Here is a 19,514-nt window from a genome sequence, read left to right as displayed (position 1 = left end):
ACATTAGTGTATGTATGTGTTTCAATTGATATTAGGGTGATTAAATAATGAAAGAATTAAAAATTTTTGGCCAAATTATCCTTTAAGAGTCAGGAGCATACAGGTCAATAGGTTTTTGATCTTATTTGAATCATTTTTCAGCTGTCTCAGAAGGCCAAAGAGATCTACAATTGTTTCCTCTCAAGTAAAGCTACCATGCCGGTGAACATCGATAGTCAAGCACAACTTGCTGATGATGTCCTGACAGCTCCACAGCCTAACATGTTCAAACACCCACAGCTACAGGTCGATGTACACACACGATTAAACTCACACATTCACATAGCAGTTGTCATTGTTTGACTGAGCAAACCTTACCTTCATTAAACCTTGACTCATCCCTGCAGATCTTTAACCTGATGAAGATGGACAGTTTCGCTCGGTTCCTGAAGTCCACTCTTTATCAGGAGTGTATGCTGGCTGAGGTGGAGGGTCGACCTCTCCCTGACCCTTGCCCGATCCCATGTAGCCCCGCCCCGTCCAAACACAGCTTCACCTCTGACCGTTCCACATTCTCCATGCCTAAAAAGGTACTAATCTCACTACAGCAGCAATATCTCAAGAAAGCTTTGTGGTATTTAAATTATGAGTAATGGGGAAATGTTTTTTGTTTACATTTACACCAGTTTTTTTATTAGTTGTCTTGTCTATGGTTTCCTGTGTTAATATAGATCTCAATGGCATCAACAACCTTCCATTTTAAAGGGGTCATATGATGCTGCTAAAAAGAACATTATTTTGTGTATTTGGTGTAATGAAAATGTTTATGTGGTTTAAGGTTAAAAAAAAACACATTATTTTCCACATACTGTACATTATTGTTTCTCGTCTATGCCCTGCCTTCTGAAACGCGTTGATTTTTACAAAGCTCATCGCTCTGAAAAGCGAGGTGTGCTCTGATTGGCCAGCTATCCAGCGCGTTGTGATTGGCCGAAAGCCTCAAGCGTGTGACGGAACTGTTACGTCTCTTAACATATTGTGATGACTTGTCCAGCCGGAGCGACGAGACATAAACATAAAACCCATTATAAACGTGATATAAATTTCTAGTCGTGTTTTCTTTTGGAAGGCAAAAACAAAGTAGTTTCGCTTTCTCAACAAAACAGCGTCACACACCGCGGAGTGAGCAGAGGCCGGAGGCCTATAGTGAGCCACGGTCTAGAGTGGGTAGAGGTGGGCGGCTTGAGGTGGATTCTATAAAGGAGCGTACCTTGTGCTTGCAGCAACCACATGTGACGACCATGGGCTGGACTCCGCTTGAAGCATGACGAAGTGGATATCGTCCTCTTTTGGAAAGCCAAACAAAGTAGTTTAGCTTTCACAGTGAAACACACAGCGTCTATACGACATGACTTTTATAAAGAATTTCTCTTTGGATTTGAGACTTTAGTCTTTGCAACTTTACAGATCTTCTTTATTCACCAAGAGCTTGTAACACTCCAAAGAGAAAGGAAAATTTGAAATCGCATCATATGACCCCTTTAATGTATTTATCCTTTAATATGAAAAATAGGCATTGCTACATCACTTGAAAAAAATCTTACAATAATATTACATAATCAAACCATTAAAATATGTATCATTGATATAAAAATATAATTAAATATTAAATCGAATTTATTGAATTTACAGCAAACATAAGTACATTTTGGTATATACATTACTATATACATTAAATAAAATAATGCAATATAAATTAATATATAAAATATTCCATGGTATAACATTTTGGCCATACTACTAACTGCTTACTTCCATGCTATCTGTACAGAATACATTTAATGGACTTAATGTATACTGACACTTCCTTTAGCTTTAGCCTGATTCACTGCTAGGATATTCTGATTGTCATGTTGTGTTACAGGAAAACAGGAGGCCCAAAACAGGCAGGTCAAGTGATGACCTCAGAGAGAAACTCTCAGATAAGAAAAATGGCTTCTTTTCCTGGTACAGATATCCAAGTATTGGGAAAGGACAAAAGAAAAGAGACGCCCCAGATTTACCTTACAGTGAGTCTCAAAACAGTATCTCATCAGTAATTATTTAATTTCTTGTATTTATAGCATCTTATATAGTACTACTATAGATCTGACCCTGTATGCTGTTGATGAAGCAATGAGTACTGATAATGCTTAATAAACTGATGGGATTTAAGGAATGTAAACACTTTAAAGAGTGTTCTAAATTGTGTTGATTTACATTAGTCCCAGACTTTCCAACTTTAAATTGAAAATCTATCAAAAATATGTGAAACTTAATTTCAGTATTTGTTTCGATATTTATTGTGTAAATGAGCTGTGGTGTCATTTTCATGGCAAGCAACATTTTTTCCCCCAAAAGTTACTTTGTTTGGTAACCAAGGAGGGCACAGTTCCAAAATGTAGTTGAAGTGTCCATTGTTGAAGAAACACCCTTTTGTTTGCCATCAAGAGCAGAGAAAAACTTCCCTAACTGAATTAAATGTAATTTAATAATAGTTAACTTTATTACAATTAGTGTATTTTGGTAGGTTTTTTTTGTACATTGTAAACACATTTTCTGAAACCAACTAAATGTAAATTCTAATATGTGACATCTGCCATGTTGTGATTGGTTATCCATATGCGTGGACAGACTGTAATGGGTGGAGAGAGTCTCAGGGTTCACTGTCTTCTGGTGCGAGTCACGAGCTCAACACTTCGTCTTCCGGAGGAAAGAATGAGGTAAGAAGATTGGGAGATACATTAGGGAGTTAAGGAGTGCACCATTTAAGACACTAGAGAGTTACAACAATACTCATCCATTAGATATGCAAAGGTAAGCCTTTTTCACCAAATCAAAGCAAAAATTGTGATCATACACTGCAGTGATTTTACCTCTTTGTTAGAATATGCAAGTTTTCCAATTTGACATAATACATTTCATATTATCTTTGGTTGTTTTATAATGTTTTGTATGTGTAAAGCAGTGTGAGCCGAGAAGTTCTGGTTCTGTTTGGGAAAAGGACAAAGAGCGATGTAGCAGGACGTGTACAGTAATGCTACCCGACGGCTCTGGCTGCTCCATTCCTCTACGACAGGGAGCCTCCATCAGACAGGTGCTGCTGGAGCTCTGTCAAAAACAGCACATCAACCTGGCTGCTGTCGACCTCTTCCTCACCGGAGGAGAGAAGGTAGAGAGACCCTTCACAAGCTTTTATAACATCTCCTTTAGTTCTTCTGTGAATGCTAAGCTTGTGCTTTGTCACTGATTTATCTTTTTCTCATTGATCTCTGCCTAGCCTTTGGTGTTGGACCAAGATAGTATTACTCTCAGCTCCAGAGAACTTCGTCTTGAAAAACGCACTTTGTTCAGGTACATATTGTTATTATTATCTCTCTTTCACTAGTGCTTGGTTGAAAGTTCACGATAATCCCTGAGTATTTAATGACCAAATATTTGCACCCAAATGGAGTTATATTCAGTAGAAAATGCTCTTCAATACCAGCACGATCTGTTCTCTCCAAGAGTACCATATCTCATAAATGTAGAAAGACCATCAAACAAACATGTGCTGTGGTTGGTGCTAGACTATAAATAAATCCACCCTTTTTTCTATTTTCAGACTGGACCTGGTACCCATTAACAGATCGGTTGGGTTGAAAGCAAAGCCCACAAAACCTGTGACTGAGGTTCTGCGTCCTGTGGTTGCCAAGTACGGACTCCACCTTGGTGACTTGGTTGCCAGAATAGTAAGTGATTGACTGTGAGCAGTTACACATATGGCTGGCATGCGCTGTATATTTTTGCATTGTTTGCTGAGCACACTCTCAGCACAGATCTGGGGCCACATTCACCAGAAATTTCTTAAGATAAATTTCAAGAAGTCTGTAAGAATGTTCCTAAGGGCAATTCTTGAAAAAGTTCTCAAATATATTCTTAAGAACATCTTGTTTTTTTTTAAGGAGAAAATGAAAGTCACTATCTGATTGAATAAATGGCATTTCTTGCTGAAGTATCACTGATAAACTAAATGAAAAAAATTTAAGGATTGTCTTTTTGCGCTGCCTGCAGATTACTGTAATAATCTTAATAAGCACGCACATTATTTTCATTGCGACCATCTTGATGGGTGCTTAGCTTGGTGTTTTTAATGTGCCGGGTTTTTGAACAGTTACTTTCAAAGAGCCTGTCTCAAGATGAAGTGATCCGTTTCATTCATTTGTGCGCCAACTTTTTGCTCTCTCCATAGAGTAAACGAATACTCTGTGTGTGTGTTACAGTAAACTACAGTAAATGCATCTTGTGTATGGCCACATTCATATGCGCTGAATAATATTATGTTGTATTTAAAGGCAAAAATTTAAACAAGCCCTGTCTGACTTGTTTTTGTAGAGTTGTTAATGAATTTCAAATTCAGTAAAAATACATAATCATGACCCATCGTTTACATGATCCTTCCTTGGTGTGTCACTTCAAAAAGCTTGTGCACATTGATATTAATAGTCCTACTATGTGTTTTAGTCTATGTAGCTAGTGTTGTTGTAATGCTTAAATATAACAATTACTTTGAAGTGAAGTGAAGTGAAGTGACATACAGCCAAGTATGGTGACCCATACTCAGGATTCGTGCTCTGCTTTTAACCCATCCAAAGTGCACACACACAGCAGTGAAAACACACACACCATGAACACACACCCGGAGCAGTGGGCAACCATTTATGCTGCGGCACCCGGGGAGCAGTTGGGGGTTCGGTGACTTGCTCAAGGGCACCTCAGTCGTGGTATTTCTGGCCCGAGACTCGAACCCACAACCTTAGGGTTAGGAGTCAAACTCTATAACCACTAGGCCACGACTTCCCCCTTTGAAATAACCCAATAAATTCATTAAATCATTCTCACCATTTGGGATTTAAGACAAGTCTGAGGTTATAGCAGGAACACTGCAGTTTTTGCCCTCTTAAACGTCAAACAGTGATCATCTGAGCCAGCTTTTAGAAGTTAATGGAAGACAGGACTGAGCAGAGAGAAATGACTCTAATGGCTTGAAACAAAGCCACCTCCCAGCTCCACAAAGCATGAATGCTTGTTTATTTTTAGCCAGTCTATGAAGCTTCTACTATATCACAGAGCACAGACGTTCAGCATTAACCTTCAAAAGCACTGAAGAAGATCTATGTGATGGAAACATGTGGGGCATAGCTAAAACTACAGATATAAAGCTAGGTTAAAAGCAGGTGCTAACATTTCAGTCACAAATCAGTGTTTGGTACCTAGATTAATGCTCTAGGTTCAAAATGAGTTGTTAAAAACAAGCAAAAGCTGTGTTTGGTGGCGCAAGATATTCCAGATGATAATCATTTAATTAAATATCCTTTAATACTGTTTAGGGTGCATAAACCTCTAGTCTTTTGTTACCGTAATTAAAGAATATTTAAAATTAGTTTGTAAAGTCACATTTCTTGAGAAAAGAAGCTAATGCTAAATGTTTGAAATTTTTAGAGTGGACAGACAGAAGTTCTCGATCTTGGAGTACCCATATCAAACCTTGATGGCCTACGAGTTGTACTGGAAAGGGCTGATCCAGCCGAAGGTACACACACACACACACACACACACGTTGGGTTTTGATGTTTTATGGGAACTTTTCATAGAAATAATGATTTTTATACTGTACAAACTCTATATTCTATCCCCTAACCCTAAACCCATTCCTCACAGAAACCTTTCTGCATTTTTACATTTTGAGATTGCTAGGTTGCTAGGACACTGTTATTATATTTGGATGGTTATATAAAAAAAAATAAAAATAAAAATATAAAAAAAAAAAAAAACAAAAACACAAAAACTTTATACAATAACCTAACCCTAACAGAAAACACTCTGTTTTTTTAGAAATGCTTTCTTAAAACACACACATTCATGCACACATAGCCTTGTGCACTATCAAGTTCTCCACTTCTCTCTGATAATATCAAGTAATTATGTTCAAGGTCGTTTCAACATTCTTTTGGGTAATTGCTTTGTTGTACTCCTTTTCCAGACAAGTCTAAAACATTCAACTCCAAAACACCAGCTGCCAAGAAAAGTCTGCCAAGAGAGGTGAGAGTGACTTCAGTAAACATTGCTTCCATTGTCCTCATTTGTTTGTCGCTTTGGATAAAAGTGTCTGCTAAATGTCTAAATGTAAATGTAAACACAGTAGTGTGTGAGATGTCATGTCTGCTTCGATCCTTTAAATATCCAATATACTCTAACTACATTTATCAATCAGAAACTTGAGCTAAATAACATTCTCTGTATGTTACAAACTCTAAACATGCATGGATGCGGTGAGCTTGAACTTGTTGGTACATGCATGACTTATCGTTGTGTTACGTTTTGAAATATCAGTATGAATTAGAAATGGCTTTGTCCACTGTTCAGACATAATTCCTATATTTTATTAAGGGAATAAAACCTTCATGAACATGTCAATCTATAAGACATTCAGCACAATATTCATTCACCCTACATACGTCTTTACTGCATTGCTAGAGAGATGAAAGCTCGGCAGGAAAACCATGGAAAGGAGATGATGAAGACGAGCATCCCCGGACAGCTGCGTCAGAAAGGAAGAAAGGGAAAAGGAATCATATAGATGAAGCAGAGGGTACATATTTTCCACTTTTCTCTGACAGTGCATTCATGTCCATAGTTTTTATCAAAAAGTATTTAGGGACTTAAGTCACACTTGTGTTAAAAGATAGTAGATGAAGAAGATAATATAAAGTATTATACTATTTATTAATATTTAGATTTTTTTTTTTTTTTGTATTTATTTTAATTTTCTTGTTTAAAGTTTAATAAATGTTTTTGGTTGCTTTAATTATTTTTTTTTTTCACTTTTAATTTGTAATTTTAGTTCTTAATCTTTAATTAGTTTTCAAAGCAACCTTTTTAACTTTTTATATATTTAATTTTCATATAAAATGTATTTATTTATTTTTATGTTGTTTTAATAAGAAACAGTTTTAATGAAAATAGGTTTAGGTTTAGTAAACAATAATTGTTTACATTTTATATACTGTTTACTTATAGTTTAAATCACTCTTCTTTTGTAGAATTTTTCGAGTTGTTGAGTCGTGCTCAGAGCAGTCGTGTCGATGACCAGAGAGGATTGCTGAGAAAAGAAGACCTTGTGCTTCCTGACTTTCTCAATGTGGACCCAGATCCCGAATCCCAACCTCCTGCCTGCTCAACCCCCACCTCCCATAAACCCGGCCACACCACCATCACAACCCCCCGACCTCCTAAACCCAGCTCCTCGAACGGACATCCCCGTGCACCAAGCCCTGACACGCCCTCTTTCACCACGACACTCTCCCCCATCCTACACTCCTCGGGTCCGCAGGGTCAGGAAGAGGAAGGGCTGGGTGATCTGACTCTTGTGGGGGAGGGTGACATCAGCAGCCCTAACTCCACTCTGCTTCCGCCTCTGCCAAGCTCTTCGCCCCCTTATGAGGGCTTCACTCCTCCGCCATGCATACACAGGCATCCCAGCCCAGGTATTTCTCCCGCCTGACTAGCCGTGAGTGTGGCTGTGTGTGTGTGCGTGTGGTGGGTGGCATGTTTGAATGGATTAGTTCAATATTAAACACACACCCCGAATTCACCTGACACCTTACACACTTGACAGTGTTGATCTGACTAGTGTCAACTTCATAATAGCACATTTATATTTACATACACTACTGTTCAAAAGTTTGGGGTCGGTAAGATTTTTGTTTTTAAAAGGTAACTAATTCCTGTAATGGCAAAGTTGATTTTTTAGCATCATTACTTGAGTCTTCAGTGTCACATGATCCTTCAGAAATCATTTGCTGCTCAAGAAACATTTCTTATTAGTATAATGTTGAAAACAGTTGTGCTGCTTAATATTTTTGTGGAGACCATGACACATTTTTTTTCGGGATACTTTGTTGAATAGAAAGTTCCAAAGAACAGTAAATATAGATGAATATATAATAAATAATAAATATTTTTATTGCTTCTTTTGATCAGTTTAAAACTTCCTTCCTGAATTAATTTAATATTTAAGAAATCATACTGACGCCATACTTTTGAACGATAGTGTAGCTGTGCTTGAAATGAAATACTAGTGTACTGCATACTGCCCAGTATTTACTATAAACTGCCTGATGTTTCTTTAAGATTTGTATGTGAAACAATAAGGATTATGCATTTATAAACATAGTCACATGACTTAATTAAAAGAACTAATTCAGTGAGTTGTAAACACAAAAAATGTTTAAAATCCCAGATTTACTTCCAGTTCATCGATCACACAGTAAAGAGAGGGTCCGGTCAAGTGCATTGCATTGTGGGATATAGTATTCTGCACACTGTATTCTGTCCGACACAAATTGTCAAATCTAGTAGCATCCGGGGATTCTGTGTTTGTAGAAAATGTGCAAACTATACACAGAATACATGTTATTTACTACAGAAATATTATGAGCAGTATACTAGTATGCTATTCGGATCATAGCCAGTTTCTCTGTAACTGTGGACTATGTAATTTGTATATGTTGAAAGCTTTAAATTAACGAGGCATTCATTTGTCTTGTTTTGACACATCTTTATGAAAATAAGACACCCTGTAGATCATGTTGTAATTTAATTGTTCACATGGGTGTATAAAGACTGTGCTGTTTACAGTGTTTCTGAAAATTGTAAATAATCATTTGAAAAACTGTCTTGTATCTTTTTATTGTTTATTCCTTTTGACTTTTCGATACAATCTGTGCAAATGTGTCTTTACCCATCTAATCACGATTCAACAATGCTGAATGTGAGACTTTAATCAGAGCTGTTCTGGCAGGAATACTCTTACAGTATTTCACAATACACTTTTAAGATTCAAGCCATATACAGTGCTCTCAAACAGTCGCATTGTTGATTTGCTTGCCATCCTGTTTCCTTTGTAGTGATCATGTTGATTCTGTGTCAATCTATGATTAGATCTAATAAATGCTGGCAAAATCAGACTAGACTTGCCTGTGATCTTGTGTATCATCCCTATACCTATGTTGTCATGTTTCTTTATGCTCCTTTCTTTACTTTTCTGCATCTTCATTTTCCATTCATACTTGCCTTGATTGCATTTGACAAATATACTGGAACCTTGTTGATCCAGATGTCTGCAGACCTGAAACCACTCAGAAACCTCAATGCATTTTTTATAACGTTTATCCTATAATAATAATGTCTGATATTGTGCACAGCATGTGTTTGCAAATAAATTCTTTCCAACCTATTGAAACTGCTAAAATAAGATGACTGCATGAAATGCACCAGTAACCTTAACCTATGAGAGCATGAACATGAGGAAAGCTCTTCCATCTCCATTGTTTGTATGTTTACAATGATCATGCACTAGAAACCTTCTACTCTTCTACTCTAATTCTGACTCAATTTTAAATGTGTTGTACTAATTTTTACACTAAACCGATTGGCTACAATATAGGGATTAGATTTAATAATAATGATGACAATAACAATATTTTTTTTTTTCTACAAATTTGCAAATATACCAACAGCCTATAAAGTATTTTTATTATTATTATTATTGATTTATTTATTTGCTAATGAGGACATACTGCCACCTTGTGGTTGGATGGTCATTGTTAAAGTAACATTGCTCACAGTCACGTTTTTGTCCAGGGTAACAATAAACAGTGAACCATTGAACATTTTCACTATTCATTAATATTATATTATTCATAATAATGTCCTAGAACATGCTGTCACGTATAAATAATCTGAACTTCATTATCAGTGTCAATCGCCTAAATTATGAATCCAGTTTTTTAGAGCATTTCAGTGTAATTTGCAGAGAGTTTAAAATGCAGCCTAAACCTGACTTTCAGTTACCAATCAACCAAATCTGATTCCGGTTCCCAATTCCTACATTCACTTTATATTCCTTAATATGTGCTGCACTGACTTGTTTGCAAACTTTTCTCCAGATATAGAAGAAGGAAACACACGCACTTCAGCTGTCAACAACCATCCCTCTTCAACAGCCCAAGTGCTGGACAAGGGGGTCAGTGTGGAGAGGGTCATTCTGGAGGACAGCTTTGAGGGTTACGCAGCAGAGCTTCGCCAGTGCCAGAACAAAATGAGAAATGGCATTTACACCTCCACAGATGCATCCCGTCCCCTTAGCGGGGTGCTGGAAGTCAGCGAGAGTGACACAGTGCAATACAAAGCAACATTTGTCTGAAGGAAGCTGCTTGTTGGACATTTTCAAAGACTGATATGAAGCCAAAATGTGTATGTGGATAATATTGTGTATGTTAATAATGTAACCTATGACTGAAAAGGTTATTCCTTAATATTTCTTAACTTTAGACTATTCTTTATTTAATGATAATAATAATAAAAAAACATCTGTGTTCAGTGTTAGGTTGGGATCATTGTGCACATCAGAATATCAGTGTAACTAGTTGGGAATTGTAGTGGAAGGTACATGCAAACGGTTTCAGTAGATATAGTGGAACATAGTCCACCAATTCAGATTATTTCCTTTAATTGGAATGTTTTGTTTTTGGAAATATAAACACATCTAGTCTTATGTTAAACACAGATTCAGTTTTAAAAGACACAAAAATGTATGATTATTATTAAAAATGCATTTAAAAAATATATTTTTGAGTCCTCTATTGTTGACTAATTTGTTGGCTCACTGTGTTTATGTCATAACTATTTGTAACTTTTTGTAATTAGTGAGATCATTTCATACTTCAAAGAAGAACTTTTATAAGAAAGAACAAAAGCATGGCAAATTACACATACATGTCATGTATCTTAATACGTCAAAGAACAACTGAAAATTGGCAAAAGAACCAACAAAGTGAAAGGAAACAAACCTATAACAGGTGAGATGTACAGTAAGTATACAATAAGTCAAGTCTAAAGTCTAAAACGTGTCTAAGAGCGACCTCTAGTGGCCATTAGACAAAACAAAACAAAAGACATTTCTGTGTTGTGCCAGTCAAACTATTTTTAACAGCACAGTTAGTCTTTGATGACAAATATATGAAATGTTATTTAAAGGGACAGTTCACCCAAAAATGGAAATTACCTCATGATTTACTCACGCTCAGGCCATCCTAGGTGTAGATGACTTTCTTCTTTCAGACGAATACAATCGGAGTTATATTAAAAAATGTTCTGGCTCTTCCAAGCTTTAAAAAGGCAGTTAATGGGTGGTAATATTCAATTGTCCAAAAGAAGTCCAATAAAGTGCATCCATCCACTATATATATAAAAAAAGAGTGTCCCAAACGGCTCTGGGGGCTTAAAAAAGGGCTCCTGAAGCAAATCGATGCATTTTTGTAAGAAAAATATCCATATTTAAAACCTTATAAACCTTAATCTCTTGCTTCTGCTAACTGACGTACATGCGTGCATGAGAGAGTGGCGTTCCAGCGGATGACGTAGGCATACGTGCATATCGATTCACTTCAGGAGCCCTTAATTAACACCCCAGTGCCGTGTAGGACAATTTTTATGATGGATGGATGCACTTTATTGGACTTCTATTGGACCATTGAATATTACCACCCATTCACTGCCATTATAAAGCATTTAAAACACAAAAAATTTATTTTAAACAACCCAAATATCATTTGTCTGAAAGAAGAAAGTTATATACACCTAGGATGGCTTGAGGGTGAGTAAATCATGGGGTAATTTTCATTTTTGGGTGAACGATCCCTTTAAGGATAAACCAGTTTATCACTACTGGACCTCATAAAATACATTTAGCTAGGCCTATTACACATCATACTGTGTAAGTATATTGTCCTCTATCTATCTATCTATCTATCTATCTATCTATCTATCTATCTATCTATCTATCTATCTATCTATCTATCTATCTATCTAATCTATGTTTGTCTCCAGTTACAGGATGCCTCTGTAGGGGGCGCTGTTTATATTGTCAACTTCCGAAGTGGGAGGAAGTTCGACTGATGTTCTATGGTGTCTCTGCTGTATCCTCAGTGTACATCACGATCAAACACTGTCCCATCTGCGCCAAGTGCCTGCGCTCTCCAGCATGAACCGAAAAAGAAACCACTGCTATTTGGAAACAGGGCCTTCCTCGGAGTCCCAGTCTGCGTTTCTGGACAACACAAGGTCCTTCAGCCGAGACGAGGATTTCTCCGAGCTCGAGCCCGACGAGCAGCTGGTGTGCTCGGTGACCGAGATCACGGAGCACCTGGGCAGGAACATCACGGTGGTGCTGGAGTCCGCGCTGTCCGAGATACGCAAGCTGGTCAGCGTCCGGATCAGAGTCCTGAAGATGGAGCTCCGCGAGAAAACCGACGAGATCGAGCTGCTGAAAGCCAAGCTGGAGTCGACGGAGAAAGACGGGAGGGTTTCTAACTCAAGCAGCCTGGACTTCAGGAAAGCAGAGCATCAAACGGGCCAGAAATACAGCGCCGAGCCGAAGAAAGCCAAACCCGGGACGCCCGTGGTTAAGAAGGAGAACATCAACGCGATCTGCGACTACCTGATGAAGGATAAGAACCAGCGGGGTGCTGCTGAAGTGGAGAGCGACCACAGCAATCAGGCCTTTGGGTCCGAACGGGACATGCGGACCGAACCGCAGCCGCACGCCTCTCTGAGCCTGTGGACGGACAGCGGTCCCGCGGACACCGACGCTGACTCGGACATTTTCAGCATGCTGCCATCCGCCAGCAAGCGCATATATGACTACGAGTGGATGACAGGGGTCGATCTCAACTCAGCTGAGTTTAAAGGTACCTCTCAATCATATAACCTAGAGTACAGACAGGGACTTTAGTATTCATGAGTTGTATATAACATGCATGCATTGTATCTTACGTATGTTTGCATACATTGCTGAATGCATATAGTTTATATTTACATAGAGTTTATAGTATGCATGCATTATAGTATGTAGATGCATATAGTTGTGCAAAGAATGCATGCATTGTAGTATATAGTATGCATGCATTGCAATATGTATATAGATGCATATAGTATTCATGTATTGTGGTGTATGTTTTCTTTTTAGTATGTGTCTTGCTGATTATAGTATGAATGTGGTTGTAAATAATATGCATGCAATGTGTCTTATATGTTTGCATATAGTCTATAGTATGCATTCATTATAGTATTTAGATGCATGTAGGTGTATAAAGTATGCATGCAATATTTATATAAGATGCATATACAGTAGTATTCAAGTATTGTGATATGTTTTCTTTTTAGTATGTGTCTTGTTGATTATAGTATGAATGTGGTTGAATATAATATGCATGCATTGTGTCTTATATGTTTGCCTACAGTTTATAGTATGGATGCATTATAGTATATATGTATATGAATGTAGTTGTGTAAAGTATGCATGTATATAGTATGTATGCTTTATATGTGTAGTTGCCTATAGTATGCATGTAATATGCATCCATTATATGTGTGCTTGTAGTATGCATTCATTGCCTTATACATACATTTAATAAATTTCATGCATTATACATATAGCATTAATGTATGGTGTACAATACATATTTACATGTAGTATGCATTCTTTGTAATACATAGTTGCATATTGTATGTTTATAGTTGCCCTTAGGTTGCATGTGTTGTGGTATGCATGCATTGTAGCATGCATACATGTTTTTTATTTTCAAATGCTGTTGTTGCTGCAATATTCTGTAATATTTTAATATTTTACCAATGCATGTCAGATTTTGTATGAAATTTAAATACGCTACATAAAGTTTAATTGTGTCTACGTTGCTTCAGTTATACAGTTAATTCAGTTAATGACTGCTGACATGTAAAAGGTGTTTAAGGGTGAAAAAAATGCTAAATTTAAAGCTGAACATTGTATGTATAAATTAGCAAAACCCAGTTTATCCGTTGTTCTCTGCTTCCTTAGGTGATACTGAAACAAAATGCGAAGATGTTCCCACTGTGGATGAGGAGGATGACACTGAAGACTCTGAAGGAGGGAGAGGAAGTTTGAGGTCAGTGTCTGATCATTTTCCTCTGGACACTCAGGGCTCCCCGCGGGAAGACAGGAGCAGCCCAGCGGAGGACAGTGTTGAGCCAGGTCAGTGTTGTGAAAGACAAGGAATGTGGCAGTTTCACATGAACTCGAGATAAATGCAGCTGGGAAGCATTATGTGTTCTGCACTTCATACCCTGATGTGAACATTTAATTGATCTTTATCTTCTTATTAAAATCATTTATTGATCCTTACCTTGAAAGTTATGTTTACTGTGAGTTAAGCATTTTAGTTATTTAGTCTTAGTCTTTAGTCTTCGTGCTCCAAATATTACCAACAATGATGAATAATTGAATAAAATGAAGGAAATTGGTAATTATAGAGATCAAAACCCTTACTGATCACTACTTTTATACCCTTAAAAATATAATCCCTTGTTTTTATGCATCTGGCTAGTATATTTGTGGTCTATAAGAAAGAATTCATATGTTTTTGAAATAATTCTTCCCAGAGCTGCATTTATTTGATCCAAAAACACAGTAATATTGTCAAATAATATTACGTTTTACATGATGTGTTTTTGATTTTGTTATTTTAAAATATAATTTATTTAAAATATCATTTCTGTTTGGCAAAGCAAAATTTTCAGTGTCACATGGTCCTTCAGAAATCAATATTTATTATTATTATTAACGTTGAAAACAGTTCTGCTGCTTAATATTTTTGTGGAAACTGTGATACTACATTTCAGGATTGTTTGATTTATAGAAAGTTGAATAGAATGGCATTGATTAAAAATAGAATTCTTTTATACATTATAAACGTCTTTATCATTTAAATGTATCCTTGCTAAATTTTTTAAGAAATGACTGTCCCCACACTTTTGAATGGTTGTGTATGTTAAACATCACACAGAATGACAACCTCAGCCACCGTGTATTGTATGAAAACAAGATGCAATGATAGTAACTCCATCTATGGAAGAAAGCCATTCAGGTTTAAAACAACATGATAGTGAGGGTGAGATGACAGAATTTTCAGTTTTGTGTGAATGGTCCCTTGAAATTGTGTATTTGGTGTTCATTGTTATACTGACTCTCCCTTCCAGGTCAGCAGTTCTCCTCTCACACCTTCATCTGCCCCTTCTGTGGAACTCTTTGCCCTGACTCCTCTTTCCTGGAGGAGCACATCAAGCTCATGCATCATGACGAGAGCACTCTGCAGTCGGCCCCAGGCGGTTCTTCCTCTCATGCAGAGGGTGACTCAGGCCGAGCTCTGGGAGGCCCAGAAAGACCTGTAGGCCGGGGCGCACGGGAGAAGAAAGTGGAGGGTGGCTATGAGTGCGGCGACTGCGGCCGTCATTTCAACTATCTTGGCAACTTGCGGCAGCACCAGCGCATCCACACCGGCGAGAAGCCTTTCGTTTGCCCTGAGTGCGGAGAGCGTTTCCGGCATGCCGCGCGTCTTAAGAGCCACCGTCTCAGCCACAGCGGAGCCCAGAGCCCCTTTCCCTGCCCCCAGTGCGGTAAGGGCTTCCCAGTGCTGTCCGGACTGAAACGCCACCAGCGCGTGCATACGGGAGAGAGTCCATACGCTTGTCCTCAATGCGGCCGCAGATTTAAAGAGCTGGGCAACTTGTATACACACATGCGCATTCACAGCGGCGCTACGCCCTATTCTTGCTACCAGTGTGGGCGGAGCTTCAGGCATCTAGGCACATATAAGAGTCATCGCTGTATGCCGGCTACACAGTTAGCCAGTGGGCACAGTCCAGCATGGGCGCAGGAAGACAAGGTGCAAACCGGGTAACATCCTGGTGACAGATATGTTCAAAAAGTGGTTCGTTACTTTCTCGACTGCTGGTTCAGGATCAGTTTCAAGTCTGAGAAAAAAGCTCGGCCGAGGAAAGATGTGAGAGAGGCCATTAAGACGATAAAACAACATCAGGTTTCAGCATAAACGTGAAGCTGTATGATTTAGCGCATCTTGTTCATTCAAGTTAGTTCATGCCATCTTTAATGCTAACTTGCTGCTCGTTAAATGTTTGTTTTTGAAACATTTTGCAATAATTTCTTCCAGCGTCAAACATAAAAGGTGTTTGAATATCCGTACACAGTATTTTAAGACTTGATGTGATTTAATTAATTGTTTTAAATCAAAACTTTTTTCTAAAATGTATTTCTGACTCTGTCTAGAAGCAGATAACAGGGTCCCAAGGACTTACTAAAACTAATTTAACAATAGCGTGTCACTCTTACAACTAAGCACCATGGTGTCAGATTGTTATACAATGCTACTTGGATCTATACCTATTGTGTTGAATAATTACCATATTCATATAACATATGTACACTGCCATTCAAAAGTTTGGGGTCTGTATGATTTTTTAAATGTTTTTGAAAAGTCTCTCATGCTCCTTTATTTTCTTAAAAATACAGTTTAAACAGTAATATTGAGAAACTTTTCTATTTTAATATAATTTAAAATGTAATTTATTCATGTGATGGCAATTTTGGCTTAATATTTGGTGGTACTTTTTTTTAATCAGGATTCTTTGATGAATAAAAGTTTGAAAAGAACAGCGTTTATTTGAAATAGGTAACATTAGAAACATCTGTATCTGTACCATGTGTACATGATACTTCAAAGAATACCTTGGTATGTGTCCAAATCCAGCCCAATTAGTATGCATTAAGTCTGAAAATACCTGTGAATATAAAACAGGAAATCATTTGTATAGATTTCTAGATCTGCAAGTTACGTGCTAATTGTTAACTGTTATTAGGGTTGCCCAGAATGTAACTAATGTAACACCATTTAATACAACTTAAAGTTGGTTTAGCAACTCAAAATCATGGTATTGAAAAATCAGGTAGTTTAAAATGCATTCCAGTGTAATTTTGAACAGATTACAAACCTGTAGTCACGGGCGCGAGTGCTGCCATCGTGTGGAGGACTTCTGTTACTGCATCACCGCGACACTCAGTGGATCTGTGTTCAATTTGTTCGAATTATGTGATCGCACTATTAACACTTTTTTTTTATTTATATTAGTGAATTTGCTTATGTACGTCTACCTGTATTTTAACAACTTATAAGTTTGAAAAAAAAAAATATACCTGAACGGAAACAATATGGATTTAGAAAAGATGTGTTATTCTGAAATGAACTTGGACACATTTAATGGAAATGACTGTATGAATACAAGAAATCCATCCGATTCATTTTAACACTACTCAGTAGCGGTGATCTCAAAATATCCTGAATATTACTGATTAAATAGCACAAAAAAAAAAAAAAGAAGTACAATTTGTAATTTCTCAGTGATAGCTTTGAATGATCTGTACAAGGCAAACTGAACTGTAACTAATAAATACTCTTAAGATATGGTTCTGGTTGTTTATGTATTTGTAAGCGGATGTTGACATCATGACATGCTATCGAAGCACATTAAAAATAATGTATGAAGTGAAGTTTGTTTTTTAACCTGCCTTGAAATTGCTGTGGACACAAACAGCTACAGAGTGCTTTTGACATGTTGAATGCTGTTGCAGTCATTCCTCCTGTAAATGTCTTTCAGATATGCATGAGAAAAAAGTTGTGACATTTAAAAGAGGGGAACATATATGTCAGGATAGAGTGAGAGAAAGAACAACATCCAGCCAGGAACTATTTTTTCTTTATTAGAGGGTGACACGTCTCTGTCAGTAATCACTGCCCCTTAATAACACACTGCCAGCTGAACTTGTCATTTCTCCAGGAGATTGCAGGGCTGCGTGTGACTGAAAGACTATTTTTCAGGAAAACACTTTGAGGAGAGGCAACAGATTCTCACTTAGAGACTACAAAGTTGACTACACCGTGAATTGTTGATCTTCATAGATTAAATATAAATAAATATATAAGGGCACAATTTGACATATATTAGTGATTAAATTAATCTACACTAAAAGGTGTACTTTAAGATATTCTTCCTTTGCTCTCAGCAAATGGTTTGTATTAATGTAAACACACACATACACGCACACATTTTGATGACGTAGAGCATCAAAATGAAGGGACCGAATATGTAACAATCCTGCTTATTATTGAAAGTTTGGTATTACGATGCATCACAAAAGTTCAGACATTTTTAGACACATTGCTGTTTGCAGGTTCTGATTTTTTTTTTTAATCAAGAGCTATTTTGTGCATTGACATGCATTTCTAAAGTGTATTGAAGGCATGAATTATTGCATTGCTGTACTTCCATTCACTATTGAATTCTTACCTTCTCACTGACACAAGCATTACACAATGACTGGACCAATATCAATTTAAAACGTGACTGCTCTGTGCATTGATGTGGGTCTGAATGCTTGTCCATCAGCACACCCATGGTTCAGCTAAAAATACACCATAACATCTATTCCTTTGCTCTCAGTATTAAAAGGACATGGTCATGTCTGTTAAAAACCATAACTTTCTGCACCTGACTGCAGTTAGACTCCATTAACTGATACTACAATCCTCAGTGGTGCATAAACATGCCACATTGGCAAAGCAATCATTTAAGGTTGCTTTCTAGACTTATACATAACTGTTGAATTTATCTGATAAAATCCACTGGAACTGTGTGGTATGAATACAATAAACCAGCACATAAATGTAATGCTTGGCTGATTTCACACAGGGGAATTAAGGCACTACAGAAATATTTTTTTACTGTAACCATTAGGGCAGCTGTGGCCTAATGGTTAGAGAACTGGGCTTGTAACCAGAAGGTCGCAGGTTCGAGTCTCGGTGCTGAATGAATGAACAGCACTTTCTTCCACCCTCAATACCCATGGGTGAAGTGGTGCGCTGGATATAACTGCCCACTGCTCCGGGTGTGTGTTCACTTCTCACTGCTGTGTGTGTGCACTTGGATGGGTTAAATGCAGAGCACCAATTCCGAGTATGGGCTACCATACTTGGCAAATGTCACGACTTATATACAGTATAGTGCAGATATGGTTTTATAAGAGACATAAAACTAGCACGATGTAGGAGACTACGTTTATCTGTCATGAGACAGTATTTCACAAGAGAATGCTGCTGTTGACTAATCAGAAGCATTCCAGAGAACCACGTAAAATAGAATTAAAAAAGTGTTTACATTCAGGTTTTGTCACATTTATGATATGCTTCTCCTGGTCTTCTGTGTACCACAAGCACATAGAAATTACAATTCTGCAGCACACATATCAGAAACTGGTCTTGCATGTTACTTCCACAACTATAACTCAATGATCAAATTCACTGAAGGGGATAAACAACATTACATCAGTAAAATCTCTTACATCACACAAAATAAACATTACGGGAATGTGCATCAGTGGAGGCTGATACATGTTCAGTGGATAAACAAAAAACACTCATCAGTCAAAGTTTAGATTGTTTTGGTTGTTTCCTAATACTTTTACTTTAAATAAAATACTCTATGAGTATGTTGAATGAACTTGTCAG

The 19,514-nt window shown here is 37.4% G+C and overlaps 2 protein-coding genes across 4 annotated transcripts in view; both read left to right on the top strand.

The window, feature by feature from the left end:
• The window catches only part of LOC109093997 (regulator of G-protein signaling 12-like), a 35,817-nt gene extending 25,160 nt beyond the window's left edge, over positions 1–10,657 (top strand). Inside the window, exons 7-18 of one of the 3 annotated variants that reach the window (XM_042759616.1) lie at positions 142–285; positions 387–569; positions 1,904–2,048; positions 2,653–2,741; positions 3,023–3,190; positions 3,299–3,372; positions 3,623–3,749; positions 5,500–5,590; positions 6,041–6,099; positions 6,535–6,649; positions 7,101–7,544; positions 10,008–10,657. In XM_042759616.1, coding sequence (XP_042615550.1) covers positions 142–285; positions 387–569; positions 1,904–2,048; positions 2,653–2,741; positions 3,023–3,190; positions 3,299–3,372; positions 3,623–3,749; positions 5,500–5,590; positions 6,041–6,099; positions 6,535–6,649; positions 7,101–7,544; positions 10,008–10,264 — 1,896 coding nt within the window. In that variant the 3' untranslated portion in view covers positions 10,265–10,657. Of the gene's footprint in view, positions 1–141; positions 286–386; positions 570–1,903; positions 2,049–2,652; positions 2,742–2,983; positions 3,191–3,298; positions 3,373–3,622; positions 3,750–5,499; positions 5,591–6,040; positions 6,100–6,534; positions 6,650–7,100; positions 7,545–10,007 lie in introns of all 3 variants that reach the window. The other 2 variants (XM_042759615.1, XM_042759614.1) reach the window with 2 other exon arrangements.
• Positions 10,658–11,989: 1,332 nt separating this feature from the next.
• LOC109093996 (zinc finger protein 16-like) lies at positions 11,990–17,416 on the top strand. Its single transcript, XM_019107671.2, has 3 exons — positions 11,990–12,809; positions 13,958–14,131; positions 15,136–17,416. The coding sequence occupies exons 1-3, from the start codon at positions 12,104–12,106 to the stop codon at positions 15,834–15,836; spliced, it is 1,581 nt and encodes a 526-aa protein (XP_018963216.1). The 5' UTR covers positions 11,990–12,103; the 3' UTR covers positions 15,837–17,416.
• The last annotated feature ends 2,098 nt before the right edge of the window (positions 17,417–19,514 follow it).

This window comes from Cyprinus carpio, chromosome A7 (genome assembly GCF_018340385.1).
Source record: "Cyprinus carpio isolate SPL01 chromosome A7, ASM1834038v1, whole genome shotgun sequence".
Lineage (NCBI taxonomy): Eukaryota > Metazoa > Chordata > Actinopteri > Cypriniformes > Cyprinidae > Cyprinus > Cyprinus carpio.
The sequence above is the reverse complement of the archived record's forward strand: the minus strand, read 5'-3'. Positions and strand labels throughout refer to the sequence as shown.

Excerpts from the sequence above, each read along its gene's own strand:
- LOC109093996 (XM_019107671.2), top strand. The coding sequence starts at position 12,104 with ATGAACCGAAAAAGAAACCACTGCTATTTGGAAACAGGGCCTTCCTCG. Across the intron at positions 12,810-13,957 it reads CAACTCAGCTGAGTTTAAAG|GTGATACTGAAACAAAATGC; the intron begins GTACCTCTCAAT and ends CTGCTTCCTTAG. Across the intron at positions 14,132-15,135 it reads GGAGGACAGTGTTGAGCCAG|GTCAGCAGTTCTCCTCTCAC; the intron begins GTCAGTGTTGTG and ends TCTCCCTTCCAG.